General features: G+C 34.5%; 1 protein-coding gene across 1 annotated transcript in view; it reads left to right on the top strand.

Moving 5' to 3' along the window:
* Positions 1 to 445: 445 nt before the first annotated feature.
* The window catches only part of tpo (thyroid peroxidase), a 31,173-nt gene continuing 12,086 nt past the window's right edge, over positions 446 to 19,532 (top strand). The window contains exons 1-6 of the mRNA XM_059519581.1: positions 446 to 579; positions 2,175 to 2,298; positions 5,251 to 5,380; positions 7,213 to 7,419; positions 11,614 to 12,114; positions 18,601 to 18,859. Coding sequence (XP_059375564.1) covers positions 447 to 579; positions 2,175 to 2,298; positions 5,251 to 5,380; positions 7,213 to 7,419; positions 11,614 to 12,114; positions 18,601 to 18,859 — 1,354 coding nt within the window. The 5' untranslated portion in view covers position 446. The remainder of the gene's footprint in view (positions 580 to 2,174; positions 2,299 to 5,250; positions 5,381 to 7,212; positions 7,420 to 11,613; positions 12,115 to 18,600; positions 18,860 to 19,532) is intronic.

The following is a 19,532-nucleotide window of genomic DNA, read 5'->3' on the forward strand; positions in this document are numbered from 1 at the left end:
ACACACACACACACACACACACACACACACACACACACACACACACACGTATATAATTGTGTATATAATTAATGGTGGTCATGAAGATAATTATTAGTAGTAATAGTAGCATTTTATTATTATTACTGTTTAATAATAATATTATTAATATTTTAAAATTTTAACCAATCAGATTCTATTCCTGGAACTTTCTGTTTAATATTTTATTTCTAATCCTCACATTGGATTTTCTCTGGAAAACTAGTCGTTCCTGAGAGCTTGATTATATCGTCCTTTCAAGAGAGTCTTCAGATGGTCAATGCTGCACTGAATCAAACACAAGGGTGAACAACAGTCTATAATTTTTTTTATTGTTATTTATAATGATTTTTCTCCTAATAAAGACAGTAGAGACAGTTTATCCCTCTTTTTCTCTGAGTTGCAGGTTCGATCGTCAGCCTTTTCACATGTACACGCTCTCCAGACGGCCAGCATCAGAAACACAGCACATATCCAAATCAGCAGAGATCTTTCACATGACTTTAGGGCTTTTAAAGGAGAAGGCGAGCAGGAGATATAAAAGATCACTGTCTGTGTCAGGTGAGGCTCTAATACGTACATTATGTCATCAGATGATTGAGTGAATTTAAAGGGACAGTTCACCAAAAATGAAAATCTGCTGTTAATTTACTCAACCTCAGGTCAACCAAGATGTAACTTTTCCGCGAACTGATTATTTCTGACAGTTCATTTATGTAATAACTTAATGACATCACTTATGCATAATTATGTTATTAAAGCATCTAATAATGATCTAATAGTAATGTGAAACGTTGATGTTTTACATGTCTAAATCTGATTAAAGTAGTCTTCATCAGCTCGCCTTTATATGTGACCCTGGACCACAAAACCAGTTTTTTCAATTACGTTTTTTTTTTTCAAATTTCCATGATGTATGGTCTGTAATGATAAGACAATATTTGGCCGAGATATGACTATTTGAAAATCTGGAATCTGAGGATGCAAAAAAAAAAAAAAAAAAAATTAAAAAAAATAATAATTAATAAATTAAAAAAAAAAAATATATATATATATATATATATATTCTTTTTTTTTTTTTTTATTACCTTTAAAGTTGTCCAAACGAGTTCTTAGCAATGCATACTACTAATAAACAATTAAGTTTTGATATATTTACAGTAGGAAATTTACTAAATGTATTCATAAAACATGATCTTTACTTAAAATCCTAATGATTTTTCGGCAAGACAAATCAACAATTTTGACCCATACAATGTATTGTTGGCTATTGCTACAAATATACCCCAGAGACTTAAGACTGCTTTTGTGCTCCATTGTGCTCCAGGGTCACATATATAAACCATAAGAAACCATAAAAACGTTCATTCAAGCTCTCGGTTCACTCATGCTCATATCGGCAGCTCATCTGTCCTCGGTCAGGAGATGGAGCGCTGAACCACTTCATTCATCACAAGATCAGATGGGATTTTGGCTCATTTCGTGTCAGAGTGACTGTCAGGCAATCCGATTTGGAGAACCAATTAACTACAAAGAACTGCTTCAAAACAATTATTTGTTCACAAACTGAACATTATATCTGACGCTCTGGATTACAGTTAATAATGTTGTAAATAATGTTCAGTTTCTTGCACAGACTGATCATTTCGCTTCATAAGATCTCAGTATATCGCCAATTGTCACTGTTATTAATTTTGTGTTTCCTGATATGCTTTTTTGAGTCTCATATTTCCAGAATTTTAGTTGCATTTTATAAATCATCTAAGGAGCACGGTTTCAGCTAAAAACCTTCTTAGATGTGCTACTGAAGAAAAAAGTCAACAACATCTTGGATGAGCTGAGGGGAGTAAATTAACAGCAAATTTTCATTTTTGCATGAACTATCCCTTTTAATAAAAGCTCCTGAGCACCGATGACACTTGAACTAATGCATTGACATTTTTTAAGTGTCTAAACACTTCATGAGGCCGCTGTTATTTTGCACAACGTGTACTAGAGATTCAGCTCTGTAAGTGTGGAATAATGCAGTAGCATCATCTCAGAAGAGCTTTAAATGTCAGATTTAATCAATAGTGTCGCATCTACGGGAGCCACAGCGGACTGTTTACCCTTCAGTGTTTGAGTTGCATTCGTAAACACATTGACTCCTTTTCAAGAACTCCTTTCCGTGGAGGCAGTGGAGCGGATAGCAAACCTGTCTGGATGCCCTCGCACTCTCCATCCCATCACCTGCACCACAGATGGAAAATACCGCAGCATCTCTGGAGTCTGCAACAACAGGTATCTGACTCTCGTCTCAATAAAACATCCATAATGCAGCGGGAGACACAGCTCGCTGTTTGAGAGCACAGAAATCAGACCCTCGGTTAACAGCTTCGTGACATTTTGTGGAGAGGATCAGGTTGATATAATAAGATGACCTGCGGGTCAGAGCTTCAACCAGATGGGAATATCACTAAACAGTATAAAAATAATGTCTGAACCTTAAATATTAATGCCTGCTCATGCAGGTCATGAAAGACGTCACAAACCTGTGCATGCTTTCATCTGCTGCAATCAGTATCAAGTTGTCTTGATTTCCATTACACATATATCAACATTTTTAAAATAAATTTATATCTGTAAATGAGAAGTAAAATAACATTAAGTCTTGTTTTCTGAAAATGAAGTGAGTTGAAGCATAACAAGAAGAAAATGTTTTTGAATAGGGTCAGAAAAATAATATTGTTTTCTATTTGAATTAAGTGAATTTTTTTGATAGTCTGTTATTTTATGTATTTATTTATTGCAGTTTGTACTACAAAATGTATCAGAATTAAGTGATTTTATGCTTAAAAACAAGAAGAAGAAAAATCTGCCAGTGGGGTCAGTAAAATAATACATATTTTTTTTATATAAATATTTTGTCCTGTTTTAAGCTTAAACTAATTAATTTGTTTTTTACATATTTTTAGAAAGCAATACTTAATACCTTATGTAATTTTCTAGACAAAATACTAAATCCGAAAATCAGGGTCGTAGCTGGGGTTTGCGGGTGCAGGTTGTACCAGTGGGCCCTGTTTGAAATGTTTAATTCGTATGCTCATTCTTTTTATTTATTAGTGCTATTTACAAAGAGTTTACGTTGTTTTCAAGTCTGTAGGTGTCCAGGTACAGAAACCGAATAATCAAATGTAAAATAACACTGCATAGTCTTTAATGTAAAATAAAATACACAATCAAACCAAAATGTATTCAGACACCAACATTTCTCACATTATCACAGTTTATTTGCTATAGTTTGGAAAATGGTAATAAAATATGACAAGAACTCAATCAACCAAAACTTCAGACAACTGTCAGTATGACAATATTTACACAACTATCAATACTTTGTTGACCAGTTACCAAGCAATGCTTAATTTTGTTCAGACTGTGGTGTGAAAAGATTGCATTAGCAATTCAGGAAAAAAACACAGAAGCAAAACATGGTGCTTTATATCGTGCTGAATAATTTTTGGTCCCAATTTTATTATTATTAATAATAATCGATTTATGAAGAATTTTGTGGTATAATATGTCACAGTTCACTTTATTTTGCTATACTGACTTGCATAAATGTATTATATGTATTATTCTGCACCTATATAATATATATAATGTATATAAATGTATAAAATATATAAATGTATATGAAATTATATCTGGTGTTTGAATAATTGTTGGTTTGACTGTGCATTAATTCTTGTTAAAAATACAAAGTACAAGAGCGGTGAGGGATTTTCTTTCTTTCGTTTTCTTGGATTAACATTACAGCAGCTAGTAGATAAATTAGGCGCGGTCCCTTTAAGAGACGATGAACGCATCCAATATAATACACATCCCATTTTTTTCTAAATGGTTTACTTTCACTCAAGACATAACCGACAGTTTTTTCGAAAATACTTTCCAAGATATTTTTTATTCTTCTTGTTTTAAGTATAAACTCACTAAATTTTGATCTTTTTTTCATCCATAAAACAAGACTTAATACCTTAATTAATTTTGCATCTCAGGTAAATGTATCTTGATTTAAAAATGTAAAGTTACTTGTACTGCAAAACAAGACAAAAATACTAAGAAAGAAAATCTATTTTGCAATGTGGATTCATTTGCATTGTGCTGATAGAGCTGTCTGCAATCATATAAACAAATTTAAATCAGAATAAACTCAAAATATGTTTTTTTCCTTATCTTTTCCTTTATGATGCATATGATTGATTTGGGTTTGGGGAAATTAATCTGAGTTCTCCACACTGGCTCGTCTAGCAAGATTTATAGCATTCATTTTACATTTATTGGAGGAAATGTACCATATCCGTCCAGTCCTGATGCATCAAATGATATATTTTTAATGCAAAAACATCATTAGTTCTGATTAAATCTATATTCTGTGAGTAGTTTAGTCTGGTGCTACATGCATCTAATACTATTTTAAACATTTCTCCAAGATTATTACTGGGGCTCCACAAACACTATCACTTCTGTTCATAAGAGAGGGTTTGTTCTGATCATTCTCAAATGTAGAAATTAAAATACAGTATCACATGGATGTAAGCATGCACTGTTTTTCTTTCTTTTTTTTTTTACTTTAAACCATTAAAAATACCCAATTATCCTAGAAACTTTTTTTTTTTTCAATTTTACATTCTTATGATTTCAGTAGTTGTTAATAAGTGTTATATTTTGACTGTTTACTTATAAAATACTTATTATAATTTAGCATTTTTATTATTTAATCTAATCTATACTTTTATTTGGAAATACTTTATTAAAATCTTTAATTCTTATTATATTAATAATTTTTATAAAGTATTGTATTTTGACCAGATTTATGTAACAAGTATTTATTATAATTTAGTATTGTGATGGTTAAACACATTTTTAGTGTTTAAGTGTTTTATTTTGATGTACTTTTATTTGGAAATTATTTATTGAAATATTTGCATATTTGCTTATATTCAGTTACTGAGAGATGTTATGCATTGCATTGAGCCGAAATGAAATATACAGTATGCAATGCCATTATCAGTCAGGTCATTTTTGAGATCATGCATTGTTGAAAGTAATATGAGAATATTAATTGCAATAATGCATTGACTGTGAGCTCTTTGTAAACACTTTAGTACAGGAGTTGTTCTCTTATATTCTTTAAAAATGTGATGTCTTGAGACATTTTTGATCACATGCATTCATACTGTGTTTTTTCTTTAGGAAGAACCCGCTTTGGGGAGCAGCCAACACTGGCTTGGCCAGATGGCTTCCGGCGGAGTACGAGGATGGAGAAAACCAACCCAAAGGCTGGAACACCGGACGCCAATACAGCGGCTTCCAACTTCCTCTGGTGAGCTGCACGAGAATATCCTCACAATTCATGAAAGACAGGACTGAAACTGATGTGCAAAAAAAATAATAAAAAATGAGTCACTGTGGGGAGGAGTTACTCAATGCAACTGGAATGAAATTATATGCAAATTAGCACCCTCATTTGCTAATGAGTTCATGTCTAAAATTCATAAAGTCATGGCTTTAAATGATGCATGCATTGCAAAATAAAACGAATATATGTTCAGTACTGTTTTCTAATATAAATATCTAAAAGTCAAGATACATTTACTTGAGATGCAAATTGAACATAAGAAGTATGTCTTTAAGCTTATGCTTAAAATAAGAACAATCATTTGTCAGTGAGGTCAGAAAAATCAACTTGAATAAGTTACATTTTCTGAGCTCAATGGAAGATATCTGTTCTTGATTTAATCATAAACTCTCTTGATTTCACCGTAAACAAGACCTCTTAAATCTTTTTGCTCCTCAAGTAAATGTATCTTGATTTAAGAATCTTTTGCATTGCATTTGCACTGGAAAACAAGACAAAATAGTCATTGGGAACAAAGATATTCAAGCCATTTTTGTGTAAATTGAATGCCAATTTACATCATCAAATCACTTGCATTGCATGATTATTTAATTGATTATTAGATGATATATCTGTGAACACCTGCTAAATAAGCTTGAGGAAACGGTGCCAATTAAAAACCTCAGAAGAGCTTTACCTGTGACACTTTGGCCTTTCCCTGCTCTTTTATGGCAGCAAAAATGCAAGTTTTAAATATGCACAACCTCTTCTTCCCAAACACAGAGAAACATGAACGTCACGCCTCACTGAAACTATTTTTGTAATGAGGAAAAGGCTGCAGCACTTCAGTGCAAGATGTTCATATTGCCACATCTCACATTCTGCAAGAGTGCAAAAACACTTCCACCTAAATTTGGCACATAGTGGTTTAATTGCTAGTGGTTTTAATGACAATTTAACAGGTAAACAAACACTAAAGGAGGGGTATAATGAGATTTCCCCGACTGCCCACACACACAAAACAACATTAACTTACAATATATCAACAGGGTTCTTTAAGCTAAAAAGGCAATAAATTAGAATTAATAGTTAAAATAAATAAATAAATATTTTAGACTAATGCTTGAATTTACTGATGTTAAGTATTCAATTCAAATATGTTGAAAAGTACGTTGGCATTAAAATAAACCTTAAATCCATCCTTACAAGATTCTACTCAATATAATTTTACTGTACTGCATATTTTAATTTTGTTATGTGCTCTTGTCATTTAAAATCTTTGGCTTAAGTTAAATATAATATTGTTATTTAATGATACTAATAATATGAATTAATATTTATTATTATTATTAAATATAATAATATAAAATATATAATAATTCATATTATTATAAATAATAATATAATCATAAATATTTTAGGTTTACATAAATTATATTTAATAACCATTCCATATTATAATTCACAATATAATAACAGGGTTCTTTAGGCTAAAAAGTAATTAAATAATTAAATATCTTAGGTTTTACCCTCTGAGCTGGAAAATTCAGATTAATCAGATTATATGAGCCATAAAAGCCTGATGTATCATATATGATACTCAACAAAAAACACACATGCATTTTTTATTTTATTCTTATTTGTCCAAAGGTGTAATAAAAAAAAAATTAAAAAAAAAAGATTTTTCAGACTAGTATTTTTCACGAACCCATAAACACTAAGTATTATACTATATTTCTGTTCAGCATAAATGTTTGAGTGTAAAACTAATGGCAGAAATGCATCTCGTCTGAAGTCTCTCTGGTTTGCTTTCTAAGGTTCGAGAAGTGAGCAATAAAATGATGTGCGGCTCCAGCATGGCCGTCCTGGAGGACAGCACTTATTCCCAGATGCTGGTGGACTGGGGCCAGTACATCGCCCACGACATCTCCTTCACTCCTCAGAGCTCCATCCGAAGCACCTTCACAGAGGGACGGGACTGTCTTCACACCTGCAGCAACGCAGACCCCTGCTTCCCAATGCAGGTAACCCTACAATGATGCTGTAAGTCACCTTTATCGTGTCAGACAGCGCTGAGAAAGGTATAAGATACTCATCATTTCAACTACAGCCAAGCGACAAACTCTTGAGTAATGATCCGTATCAATCCACAAATAAATTAGAATTTAGATTTGGTTCTGTAGCTCCGAAGTCTAGTTCCTCACACTGCGCCGGTGTGGTCTTCGTCCACTCTTCTTCATAGTTCGGTGACTGTGGTCATAACTTCGTCTCCAAGGATTTTCCAGTGACTTTCAATCAGGTTTAGACCAGGACTCTTATCTGGCCATTTCATTAGTTCAATGTTTTGAAGTGTGACGGGGGCATTTTCTTGCATGAAATTTACAGGCTGATTGGGAGATAAATGCAGGGAAGGATCCCCGGGTTGCTGAAGGAAGTTCTGATAAACATTTGTATTCACCAAGCGGCAACATTCTGATCTGAAAAATGAAGCCTACCCGGAAGTGCGAAACACTGCAATACATCGAAAATCCGCCAGGGGAAGGTCCCAAAAGGGAGCAAATGTCCATAGCCCCCATGTTAAAATGTCCGTTTTCACAGCATAAATTCATGTTTTTACAAGTTGGTCCCATGGACTTTTATTGTATTTTTCGATAGCTTCCGAGTGCCTGACAACTGTGAGGGGGGTGATTTTTTTTCTAACTCGTTAGTTTAGATCGTATTTAGATATAAAATATATGACAATAAGGGTGTGGTTAACTTTGAGTGACAGCTTGATTGACAGCTGACAAGGCAGCACCACGGAGAATGACAACAAGAAGCGCCATTTTTTAATACAGTTGACATATTATACTACTGTTTCTGTATCATGAAATGTAGTTTTAAGATGTTTTCAGGCGAGAATGTAGTTGTTTAAAGCTCAAATCTGTGGTTTATTTAAAGATTTATGAAAATTTAATCCAGTTGATCCAGCGATGACCGGGCGCTCGGCGTTCATGTACCCCGCCTGAAGCAGTCTTTCCTCGGCTAGACCTTCTAAAGTTTGCCGCCAATGCAGCGGACTCTGGCGTCTCTGTAGTGGTTAAACATGAGATATAATTCATCTTGTGTATATCTAATCGATTTTTGGTCTCGTAAATCTATAATTTTTTCCCTGGACAATCGTTTTGGCTGAGGGGATGTTTCATAACTTTATAAGCTATTTAACTTTACCGATGTATGGTTAGACTAGAGCGCTGACTTTGTATGTTTAACTGAATTGTTTGCTTTATTTGTATAGCTTCTTATACCTTTTACTTATACTTTTATAATGGCTAATATTGATAAAACTGAAATTTAACAAAAAGAGACTGGGTTGAGTTTTGTCATTTTAAATTTTAATACAACGAAGATGATCTGTAATGTTGTTTACTGCAAAATCTGTTCTTTAGTACAAATGCACATATTGCCTGGACCATAAAATGTTTAATATTTTTATATTATATTTAAAATGAAAAGAGGCAGGTTTGTGTTTTATATTTTGTTTTACGTTATGTGTAGTTGAATATAATCAATATGCGTTGCCTGAACCACATTTGTGTGGCTATAATGTTTAAGATTTCTTTTAATGAAAATGAAAATAGTTAGTATGGTGTTTTATAACATATTTCGTTGCCTAAAATATACACAGAGATGACCGAATTTGCAGAGCGAGTTGAGTGAAGCGCGCTGCGTCAGAAGGTGGGCGGGGTTAGGATTTCCCAAGATTTTCCAAGATGGCGCAGCCCACACCCCCCATAAACGGCTTCAAACCCGTTCTTCAGAAAGTCTATGGGTGACGTCACATACGTTTTGTCCATATTTTTTACAGTCTATGGTATTCACCTGCCATTCAGTATGCTACAGAAAACATCCCCCAAAGCATCACACTTCCTCCTCCACCTTTCACTGACTTCCTTACGCACTTGGGCTTCAGTCTTTCCTCAGTTTGACACCAAACATAATGTTTCCAATCAGACGCAAATAAATTACATTTGCTCTCATCACGAAAGTAAATTTTGGATCAGTTCTCCTCTCTCCACACAACAAGCTCCTCAGTAAAGGTGAGTCCAGGCTTTTGATTCTTTCGACTGATGAAATGCTTGGTCACTGCAGAGTCTTTCAGTCCGACTTCTCTTAAACGTGCAGAGACAGATCCTTACCCTGTTCAGCACTTAACTGATGAGCAATTCCAGCTGCAGTGATGAACCCATTCACCATTGAGAGTCTCTGCGTGATCCTGTCCTCTTGAATCAACTGGTGTCACTGTAAAGCTGCAATATTCAAGAAATTACAGACAGCACTTTTGTTATGTGCCTTTGTCATATTTAAATGTGTGTGTGTGTGTGTGTGTTTTCAATCTTTCTGTAGCTTTAATTTATTTATATTTCATTTGCATACTTATTTCAGTTAGTTGCCACTGTAACATTAAGTTTAAGTTTTTAATCTAATATTTTATTTTATTTCATTTATATGTCTATAATAACCTACATCATAACAACATGATTCTTTAGGCTAAAAAGTATGCAATATTGCAATATTTTAGACCAATACTTGAATTTGAAATATTTCAAATACGTTGAAAGACACGTTTCAGCGTTAAAATATAATTTATGTCCATCTCTACAAGATTCTAAGCATTTATTTTAAGTTTTAAAAACTATGTGCTTGTATTTTTTCTTATAGATTTATTTTTGTTTTAGTAATTTTAGTACTTATTTCAGTAGTTAGTTTCAAATCAATTTATTTTATTTTATTTTATTTTATGTCAGCTTTATTCCAATTACATTTAAATAATAACCTACAGTATAATATAACAGGGTTCTTAAAGCTAAAAATAAGTAAAGTAGAATTTGTTGGATGTGTTAAGAAATGTTTTGGCATTAAAACAGAACTCAATTTTATACAGATGGTGTGTAATTAACAGAATCTTACGAAAGGTTCTAAATAATAGAACATTTTCTATTTTATAGAACTTTTGCCAGTCAAGTGATTGGCTCTTTTGTTTTGAGGGCGGGGCTTCCATTTCTACAGCCGCTGTTTTGAGCACCTCAATCATTGTTGTACTAGGGCTCCATATTGTGTATTATTAATCACAAACAACATCTATTTTCATACACGAGTCACTGGCAGCTGTTGACTGGATAAGACATTCCCCCAGACATTTCATTTGAATTATCTCTGGCTTTGACATCCCGTGTCAAGGAGCAGGTTACAGTGCTCATTTTTCAACTTCATTGACAGAAGTTCATTTAGTTGAAGCAGATAAAATGCCACGCGCTTCCTCTGAGTCATTGTCTCGCGCTTTCTTTGTCTGATCCTGACGGCCCACGATGAGTCGGAGGACAGTTCAGGACTGCTGGTTCGGAACAACGAAGATGAATCTGGGAACGTGGCTGAACCCTATAATTAAAAAGAAAATATATCTCATTGATTACTTCTTTATCTCCGGCGAACCTCAAACGCAGTTGAAAATGGGGCTCACGGCAGCACCTTTTTGTTAGTGGTTCTGAATTCTTTTGAGTGTGAAATGCTCATAAAAATGTGCTGGTTTGTAACTAATCTGTCTCTAGCCAGAAGCAAGGAGGCCTTTTCCATAGATATACAAATAGAATTATATTATTGTCCACACTGAGCCACATACTGTATACTGCATACTAATACTGAGAGCTTCATGATGGACCGGCCGCTCTCAGGATCCACAGATAAACATTTTTTTTTTTTTTTTTTTTAAATATATATATATTTGTATTTATATGAATACAAAATATGAAAACTTTTTATTTATTTTTATTACAACATTTTTAATTTTAAATCATGATATATATACACATTAATGTATCTATTTAAAAAATAAATGTTTTAAACAAAACATATTTTTCTTAATTATAAAGATCCATGTGTGTGTATTTATATGTACATAATAAATATACACAGTACACACACAAAAAAACAAAATCTTTCATTTTGGATGTGATTAATCAAGATGAATCATTTGACAGCACTAATGTATATATATATATATATATAGTCTTTATTCATTTTATTTTCAGTTTTAGTTAACTTTTTTTATAATTGGGTATTCTGATCCCTTGTTTTTGCTGATATTGTTCGGGCTTTGCATTTACATGAATATATAATAATGCTTTTAGGTTTAACAAAATCTGAAAAAATGATATACATTAATTTCTTTTCTTTCACAGGCTCCCATGGATGGTAAACTGGTTAGCAATAAAAGCTGTCTACCATTTTTCCGTTCTTCACCCGCCTGCATTAACGTTCAGACAGACGAGCATCCCGCTGGACAGCGACAGCAGATGAATTCAGTAACATCCTTCATCGACGCATCGTCCGTCTATGGCCATTCGGCAGATCTGGAGAAAACCCTGCGAAACTTGTCCAGCGCTGAAGGTCTGTTGGCTGTAAACAGTGAATACAGCGATGGTGGTCGGCCGTTTTTGCCCTTCGTGTCTGTGCAGCCTTCGGCGTGCCTCCAGGAGCCCGGCTCAGAGGCAGCGGTGCGGGTCGAGTGCTTCACAGCGGGTGACAGCAGGGTAAACGAGATCCTGCCTCTGTCTGTCCTGCACACGCTCTGGGTGAGAGAACACAACCGGCTGGCCGAACGCCTGACACGACTCAACCCACACTGGGGGTCAGAGGTCATTTATCAGGAGACGCGCAAGATCATCGGGGCACTGCATCAGGTAACAGACACCTGTGAGAAAAACGAGTTTAACAACCAGCTCGGAAAAATTGTATTCATTTAAATTAAATGCAAATATAATATAAAATATTAAAATGGAATTAAATTAAGTAAAATGTATATTGATTTATAATTTTAAATAAAATATCTGTTTATTCAGTTGCCTTAAACAAATAAAAATCAATCAATAAATAAAAAATAAAATAAAAATTATTATCTTTTAGCTAATGTCAGCTTGACAAAGCCAGCAAACTGAAATACTATTTAAAGGGATAGTTCACCCAAAAATGAATACAGACAGAATGAATGACTGAATACAGTCTGAGTTACATTTAAAGCTAACATAAGCAGTAGCATTTACAAATAGCAGCGTATCTATAAGTATGAGAGAACAACAAACAAAAAACATAGGGCAACCATTAAAAGCCACACTTGCACAGGTTCTGCACGATCCTCTTCAATAATATCCTCTGCGTCTCAGTCAAGATCAAACTGATAAGCGATATTAACGATGCCGTTGTTTACAATACAACCGGAGCACATGATGCTGAAGCGAGGGGTGGGACATTTAGATGCGCACTAGAATCGGTTTAGCCAATCACAACACACTGGACTAGCTAACAAATCAGAGACCATCACCTATTTCTGAGGGAGGGGCTTCATAAAAGAAGGAAATGTTTAACGTGTTTCTCAGAGAAGGGTCAGAACGGTGTGGAATAAAGGTAAATTATGTGAAAAATTATGTTTTTTTTTTTTGAAAAACGAAGCATTAACATGGTAGACCGCACCCTATAGAAAAAAACCCCAGTGAACTACCCATTTAAACAAACTTCAGTTCTTATGAGACTAGCATATCTTCAGCTCTCAACGGAGGCGGTCGCATTTCTTTCCTCTCCTCCCCTGCCTTGCCTGCTTCGCCTGTCTCTCGTCTCGTCTACTTTGAGAGACTCTCTCTGCACTGCTTTCCTAAACTGAAACATGGATTTGATAAATTGGTCTCTCAACGCAATTGACACCATCTTCTCGATGAGGAGCTTGGGTTTGGGGGAACCTGACTGCCCTGCCGGAACGTTCGCAGCTGGTTACACGATGGACGCTTGGGCGAATTGGCGGGTCGTGTGTCTGGCGGCTCTTTCCGTGGAGGACATTGAAGACATCTACCTATTTGGAACCATGATAACAGGTCTTCTGCTGATTGGATTAGCCTTTGCCCTGGGTTATCGGAAAATTCAGAAGACGGGAACAGCTGTCCAAAGCCTCACAAGGCTGCCCGTCATGATTGAAGCAGTGGGCAGAGCGGTCAGCATTGAGACTGAGACTATTAACTGCAATATGGATAACATCACGGTGAAGCTCACCACTTTGGAAAGGAAATTGGAGGATTTGGAGACCAAAAAAGACAATCATAGTGACCGTTAAATTGGAATGTAGCTACTAGACCAAAACAACTGGTATCTTATCTTCTTTCGGCTGCACTCCCAGCTTGGCCTTGGCTGGATAACAAAATTTTCCCCTTGGAAAGCATGGCAACGAGACGCTCTGTGTTCCTCAACCCGTTTCCCACAAGACACCTGCTGATTGTTGTTGACTCGGTCTAGGACCTGACCAAGGCTGTCTCCATGGCAACTTGCTGTGATGCTGTATAATCTGCGGACTGAGGCATCTAGAGAGAATCGCAACTCTGCAGGCCTACAAATACACAAACTCTTACACATATACAGATATGCACTCACCTCCCCACCCCCCATACCTCGCCTTCGCCGCTTTATACCGCCAGTCTGTCAAGCGGGTCCGTGACCAGCGCTTTCTAACTGCAGGGTAGGACGACTGCTGCCTGCACTGGATTACCTCGACCCCCCCAATTTCCGTCCCCAGTTGCAAAGTCGTGTGTTTATGGTGTAGGTGCTTTTGTTGCTGAGGTGTTTTTCCATGTTCCCATACTATACTCCCAAAAGGAGCATAGTATGGGTGTTGGTTTTTTTCTCCTCACTTTCCTAATGTTATGCTGTATTTCTTCCTCAATTCCCTGTCTTCCTGTTCTGTCTACCCCATTGTATGTATGTTGTGTATGTATGGACAGGTTGATGGCTAATTTCGCTGGTACAGTACTTGTGACTAGTGACAATAAAGGTCTACTACTACTACATATTCTCACGAACCATTATGCTGCGTCCTTTGTCATCCACAGGAACAAAAAAAAAAGTGTATTAAGTTTTAAATACGGATATTTTTCTTCCAAAAATAAATTGATTTGCTTCAGGAGGCCTTTTTTCACCCCCTCGGATACACGTGGAGCACTTTTTATGATAGATGGATGCACTTTATTGGACTTCTTTTGGACTATTGAAAAATAACACCCATTCACTGCCATTATAAAACTTGGAAGAGCCTGGAAATTTTTTAATATACGGTTTCTAGCCTGATGATTTTTGGAGCTGAGCTGAATGAGACAGAGAGAGAGAGAGAGAGAGAGAGAGAGAGAGAGAGATGCAGAGCATGTGCAGAGCAGGGGGAATAGTTAGAACAGTTAGAAGACAGAATTGCAATTCATATATAAATAGATTTTTATGTGCACCTATAGTTTTCTCTTCCTCTTCTCTAAAGCAGCCCAGCATGGCCTCGCCTCCTTTGCTGCCTTTTCCCGGGGTAGGGGTTTATCTGGGTTTGTTATTTCATGAAATCTGGCAGTTACAGCCATTTTTATAGGCATTAAAGTGCATAAATTTTAAAAGATATGCATTGAGAGATATATTGAGAGATATATCCGTTTGCATTGAACTTTCAGCTTCGTAACTTTGCAGATACTGCAAAATACACAGTCATGGCCTCATGGGTGAATAAGGAGTACAGAAGAGGGCTCAGTACGCAGCCTTGTGGAACACCGGTGTTCAGGGTGATGATGGAGGAGGAGAGGTTATCTAACTGAGGTCTGTTAGTCAGAAACTCTAGAATCCGGTTGCAAAGGGATGTGCTGATTCAAAGCTGGCTGAGCTTTGGAGGGGATTACAGAGTTAAAAGCAGAACTCAAATCAAAGAATGTGCATTTTGACTGTCCAGGTGGGTGAGAGCAGAGTGAAGTGCATTAGAGATGACATCCTCTGTTGACCTATTGTGGCGATAGGCAAATTGGAATGAGTCTAGTGTAGCAAGGATTTTAAATGGGATACAACCAGCCGCTCAAAGCACTTGGTGACAGGATGGAAGTCAGCATCATGTTATCAATGTGCAAAATCATTCTAAAATCATGCTATCAGTATGTTAAATCTTGTTATTCATGTGTTAATGGATTCATTCTAGAAACATATCAACGTACTAATGTACTTATCATGTTAACAACATGCTAAAATGTTAGCAATGTGTAAATCAAGCTAGCAACATGTTAAATCATGCTAAAAACATGCTAAAACATGCTAGCAATGTGTTAAATCTAGCTAGAAACATACTAGCAATGTGCTAAATCATGTTAGCACAATTGTATTTATTTATTTGATTTATTTGATTTGAGTAAAATCTTAAAAATTCGAGCTTTTCAAATGTAAATATTTAAAAAAGTTTTTCAACAAACGCTAGTCATCTATTCATAGTGTTGTTTTTTAGTCCCTTATTATCTGTTCATGCATCACAGTTTTTTCATGTGTCACAGACTCTCTTTTGGGTAAATCAGTATTTAGAAATAATATTTTAATTCAAATTTACCATAGATCTGGTTAACTGTGCTTGAGGCAGCAGCCGATCGGGCTGCACAAAATAAAAATGTCCTATCTAAAGTGGACCATCCAGTGATCAGTGTCTGAGCGAGTTTATGTACTCAGTTAGTGACAGTCCCTCGGCTGTGCTGCTCTCACACACATACTGTACTGAGCTTTTCTCTTGTCTGAAAGCGTCCAATTAAAGCCTTATCTACAGCTTCAGAAACATTCAGTGCTTCAGGCGTTGAAGCTCTCTTCTGATTGTACTGCAGTCTGTTGTCCGACAGCTGGTTAAACCACATATCGCTGCAGGAGGAACCATATTATGGTGCAGTTTTAACCCGTGTCTGATTCAGAGCACTGTTATTTTAGTAGGTTACTACTGAGATACTCATATAGTTTTTATTAATGTTTAAATTCATTTTTTTCTGTGTTTTTCTTTGTTTTAAAGTTTGTGATTTTGTGTGATTTTGTAACATTTTTACATAGTAACCCCCCCCCCCTCCAGTTTTAGTTATTGTAGTAAGTGAAACTAAATGAACATGATAAATGTAAAAAAAAAAAGAAAAATTGTTAATTTTTTATTTTTTCTAAATATTCATTGCGGTTTTTATTCTCTTTCAGTTTTATTTATTTTAGTAAGATTTTAGTAAGATGAAGATTTTTATTCTCTGTTTTTTATGTTGTCTTTATTCATTTTGATTTCAGTTTTAGTTATATTACTACTTCAAGTAACCTAAATGAAAATAAGAAATGTTGAATTGCCAACTATATTTCATATTTATTTTTTGCTAGCTTAGTTTTTATACGTTTAATTAATGAAAAAAGCTATTTTATTTTATTTTATTTTAATTAGTTAATTAATGTTTTTATTCTTCTTTTCCTTAACCTGTGTAGCAAATCATCACCAAATAAGGTAATATATAATTCATGTTATGTTGTGATGCAATAAAATAAATAAAACAAACTTTAAAAGCATCTTTTAATGCAAAAACAAGCTAACATAAAGTATTAATTTTAAATGGAAAACCTAAAAAAAATAAACAATTTGATGTTGGTTTGGCAAATAACTTATGTTAAAGTAGTACAACTAAAATTACTAAAGTTAAAACTAAAATAAAAATAAATGATCTATTTATTAATTCATATTATTTATTTAGTAATATATAGTTATATTCATTTTTTGATTGTTTTTAAAAGCAAAAATGCAGGAAAAATGCACATATTTCCAAAACAATTTTTAAGAAACTTGGATTTGATTCAGCAAATATGGTTTATAAATGAGTTTTTGAATGCACTTAAACAATTAACCCTTATGAATGTGAAGAATCAGATCCATTCTGTGTCAAACAGACAGAAAAGCAGATTTGCAGCACTGGGCAGAGAAGAGATTCAGGGATTAAAGTCCTCGATGTGTGGAAGTAAAGCCCTCGTCCTCTCCGAGCAGCCCTTGCCAAATCAAAGACACATTTGATGGCTCGCACAAGCACCAGCTCCCTGAATTAAAGTGACTCTAAAGCAGTACAGAAGCCATGGAAATGGCACACATCAAACGGAGCGCAGTGTTTTAACAACGTCCCCCAGGGGCCGACTTCACACAAGCAGTGAAAACAGTTTCCAGTGCTACAGAGGGTTTGATTTACACGTCCCCTCTGTGGAGGGCCAGCCGTCAGTCAGACACGCTTTTGAAGCATCTCTGTGTGGGACGACGCGCTTCTCGAGGTGAAACGCTGGACTATTTCAGAGACTGCGATAAGACGGAATGAATTTTGAGATGCATCACACGATCTCATCTTATCTCCAGGCACAGGACGTCCCGAACCAGCTTCTCTCTCTAAATCTGCAGTTTTGTGAGAGATGCTGCACTTAAAAAGCATATTTATTAATTGCAATACTACTGATATAAAGTATAAATATTAAATGAAAAACGTAATCATTAAATATTTAATAAAATATCTACAAATAACTGAAATTGTACAAAAAGTATTAAAATTTTAAAACCTGAAATAAAAAAAGATAAACAATTGTTGTTGTTTTATTCTTTCTTTCCTCTGTATGTGTAGCATTGTAAAGCTTTGTTAAAATAAAGCTGGCAAAAAAAATAAAAAAAATAATTGAGATTAAATAAATAATAAAATTGCTAATTAAATTACATTGAATTAAATATTAATATTAAAAGAAAAACTGAAATTAGTTTAAAGTTGTTAAAAGTTACTAAGACTAAAACTAGTTTGTCTGTTTGTTTTCCTTAACCTGTATAAAATTCATTACTATGTTATGATTATTAGGAGGTAATAAAATAAATATACTAAAGGTTTTTCTAATTGAAATTAAAAAATATATGACATTAATAAAATACAAATATATATAAAGTTGAAGTTACTACAATTCCATAATTACCATATATATATATATATTAACCCATACGTTTTTATTTTTTTAATTACTAAAACTAAAACTGGAATAAAAAATAAATTGTAGCTAAGTAGAATTATAAATAGAATTATAAATGATACAAAATTGCTTAAACTAAAATGAAAACTGAAAACATAAAAATAAATACTAATACTTAAAAGTTTAAATAATAATTATTATTAAATATCACTGCCAAAATGTGCATATAAAGCAAGAGAAATGATCATAAATACACTTTATGCTGTTTAGTACTGAAAATATAAATAAGATAATTAATTTGTAATCACTTGTGAAATTTACAAGCAATTTCAGTGACGACAGGGCAGCTCGATAGGATTTGTAAAGGAGATACTGATTGACTCTTGATTTCGTTGTTCCTGCAGATCATAACCATGAGAGACTACATTCCCAAGATCATGGGACGGGAAGCGTTTGACGAGTATCTCGGGCCGTACGGGGGCTATAACGACTCTGTGAACCCGTCGGTGTCAAACGTGTTCACCACGGCTGCGTTTCGCTTCGGTCACGTGACCATCTCACCACGGCTCTGGAGACTGAACGAGAGCTTCGAGGAACACCAGCACTTCTCCTCTCTGAACCTCAAGCAGACCTTCTTCAGCCCCTGGAGACTCGTGAGAGAAGGTTCAGACCACACACTATCAGAGACTCAGTCTAGTTTAGCCAAACTTTGGATTATTGCTGTTTAATCTGATCCTATTTGAGATCACACTCTAGTTTAGTTCTGACTTGCTTTTAAAATATATTATATAGATGTTAAATATTTATTAAATATATTATAAAATATTTCAAATATATCTGAAAATCATCTATTATTAAAATTATTAATAAAATCATCTATCTAGTATCTATATTGAAGTAGAAAATATGACTGTATTTTGTCTTAGCTTGTTTAATCTTGTTAGCCTGATTACACTGCAAGTGAAAAAGTGAAAGTGACTTTGGATAAAAGCGTCTGCTAAATGCATAGATTTATGTAAATGTAATTTATTTAATTTATACTTACAGTAAAAAAATATAAAATCTGCAGTAAAGACAACGCAAAAAATCAATTTTTTGAGATATTTTAACTGGAAAACAAGGCAAGAAGACTATGTAGAAACTTATTAAAAAGTCAATTTTGCAGTGTAGAGTTTGCAAGGCAAATTCAGTAACTAGATATCAGTGGAAAATGCTCAAAGCAGTGGTCTGTAAATATAAATATAAATATAAATATAAATATAAATATAAATATAAATATAAATATAAATATAAATATAAATATAAATATAAATATAAATCTTGCCTTTTAACTAAC

This window comes from Carassius carassius, chromosome 31 (genome assembly GCF_963082965.1).
Source record: "Carassius carassius chromosome 31, fCarCar2.1, whole genome shotgun sequence".
Taxonomy (NCBI): Eukaryota; Metazoa; Chordata; class Actinopteri; order Cypriniformes; family Cyprinidae; genus Carassius; species Carassius carassius.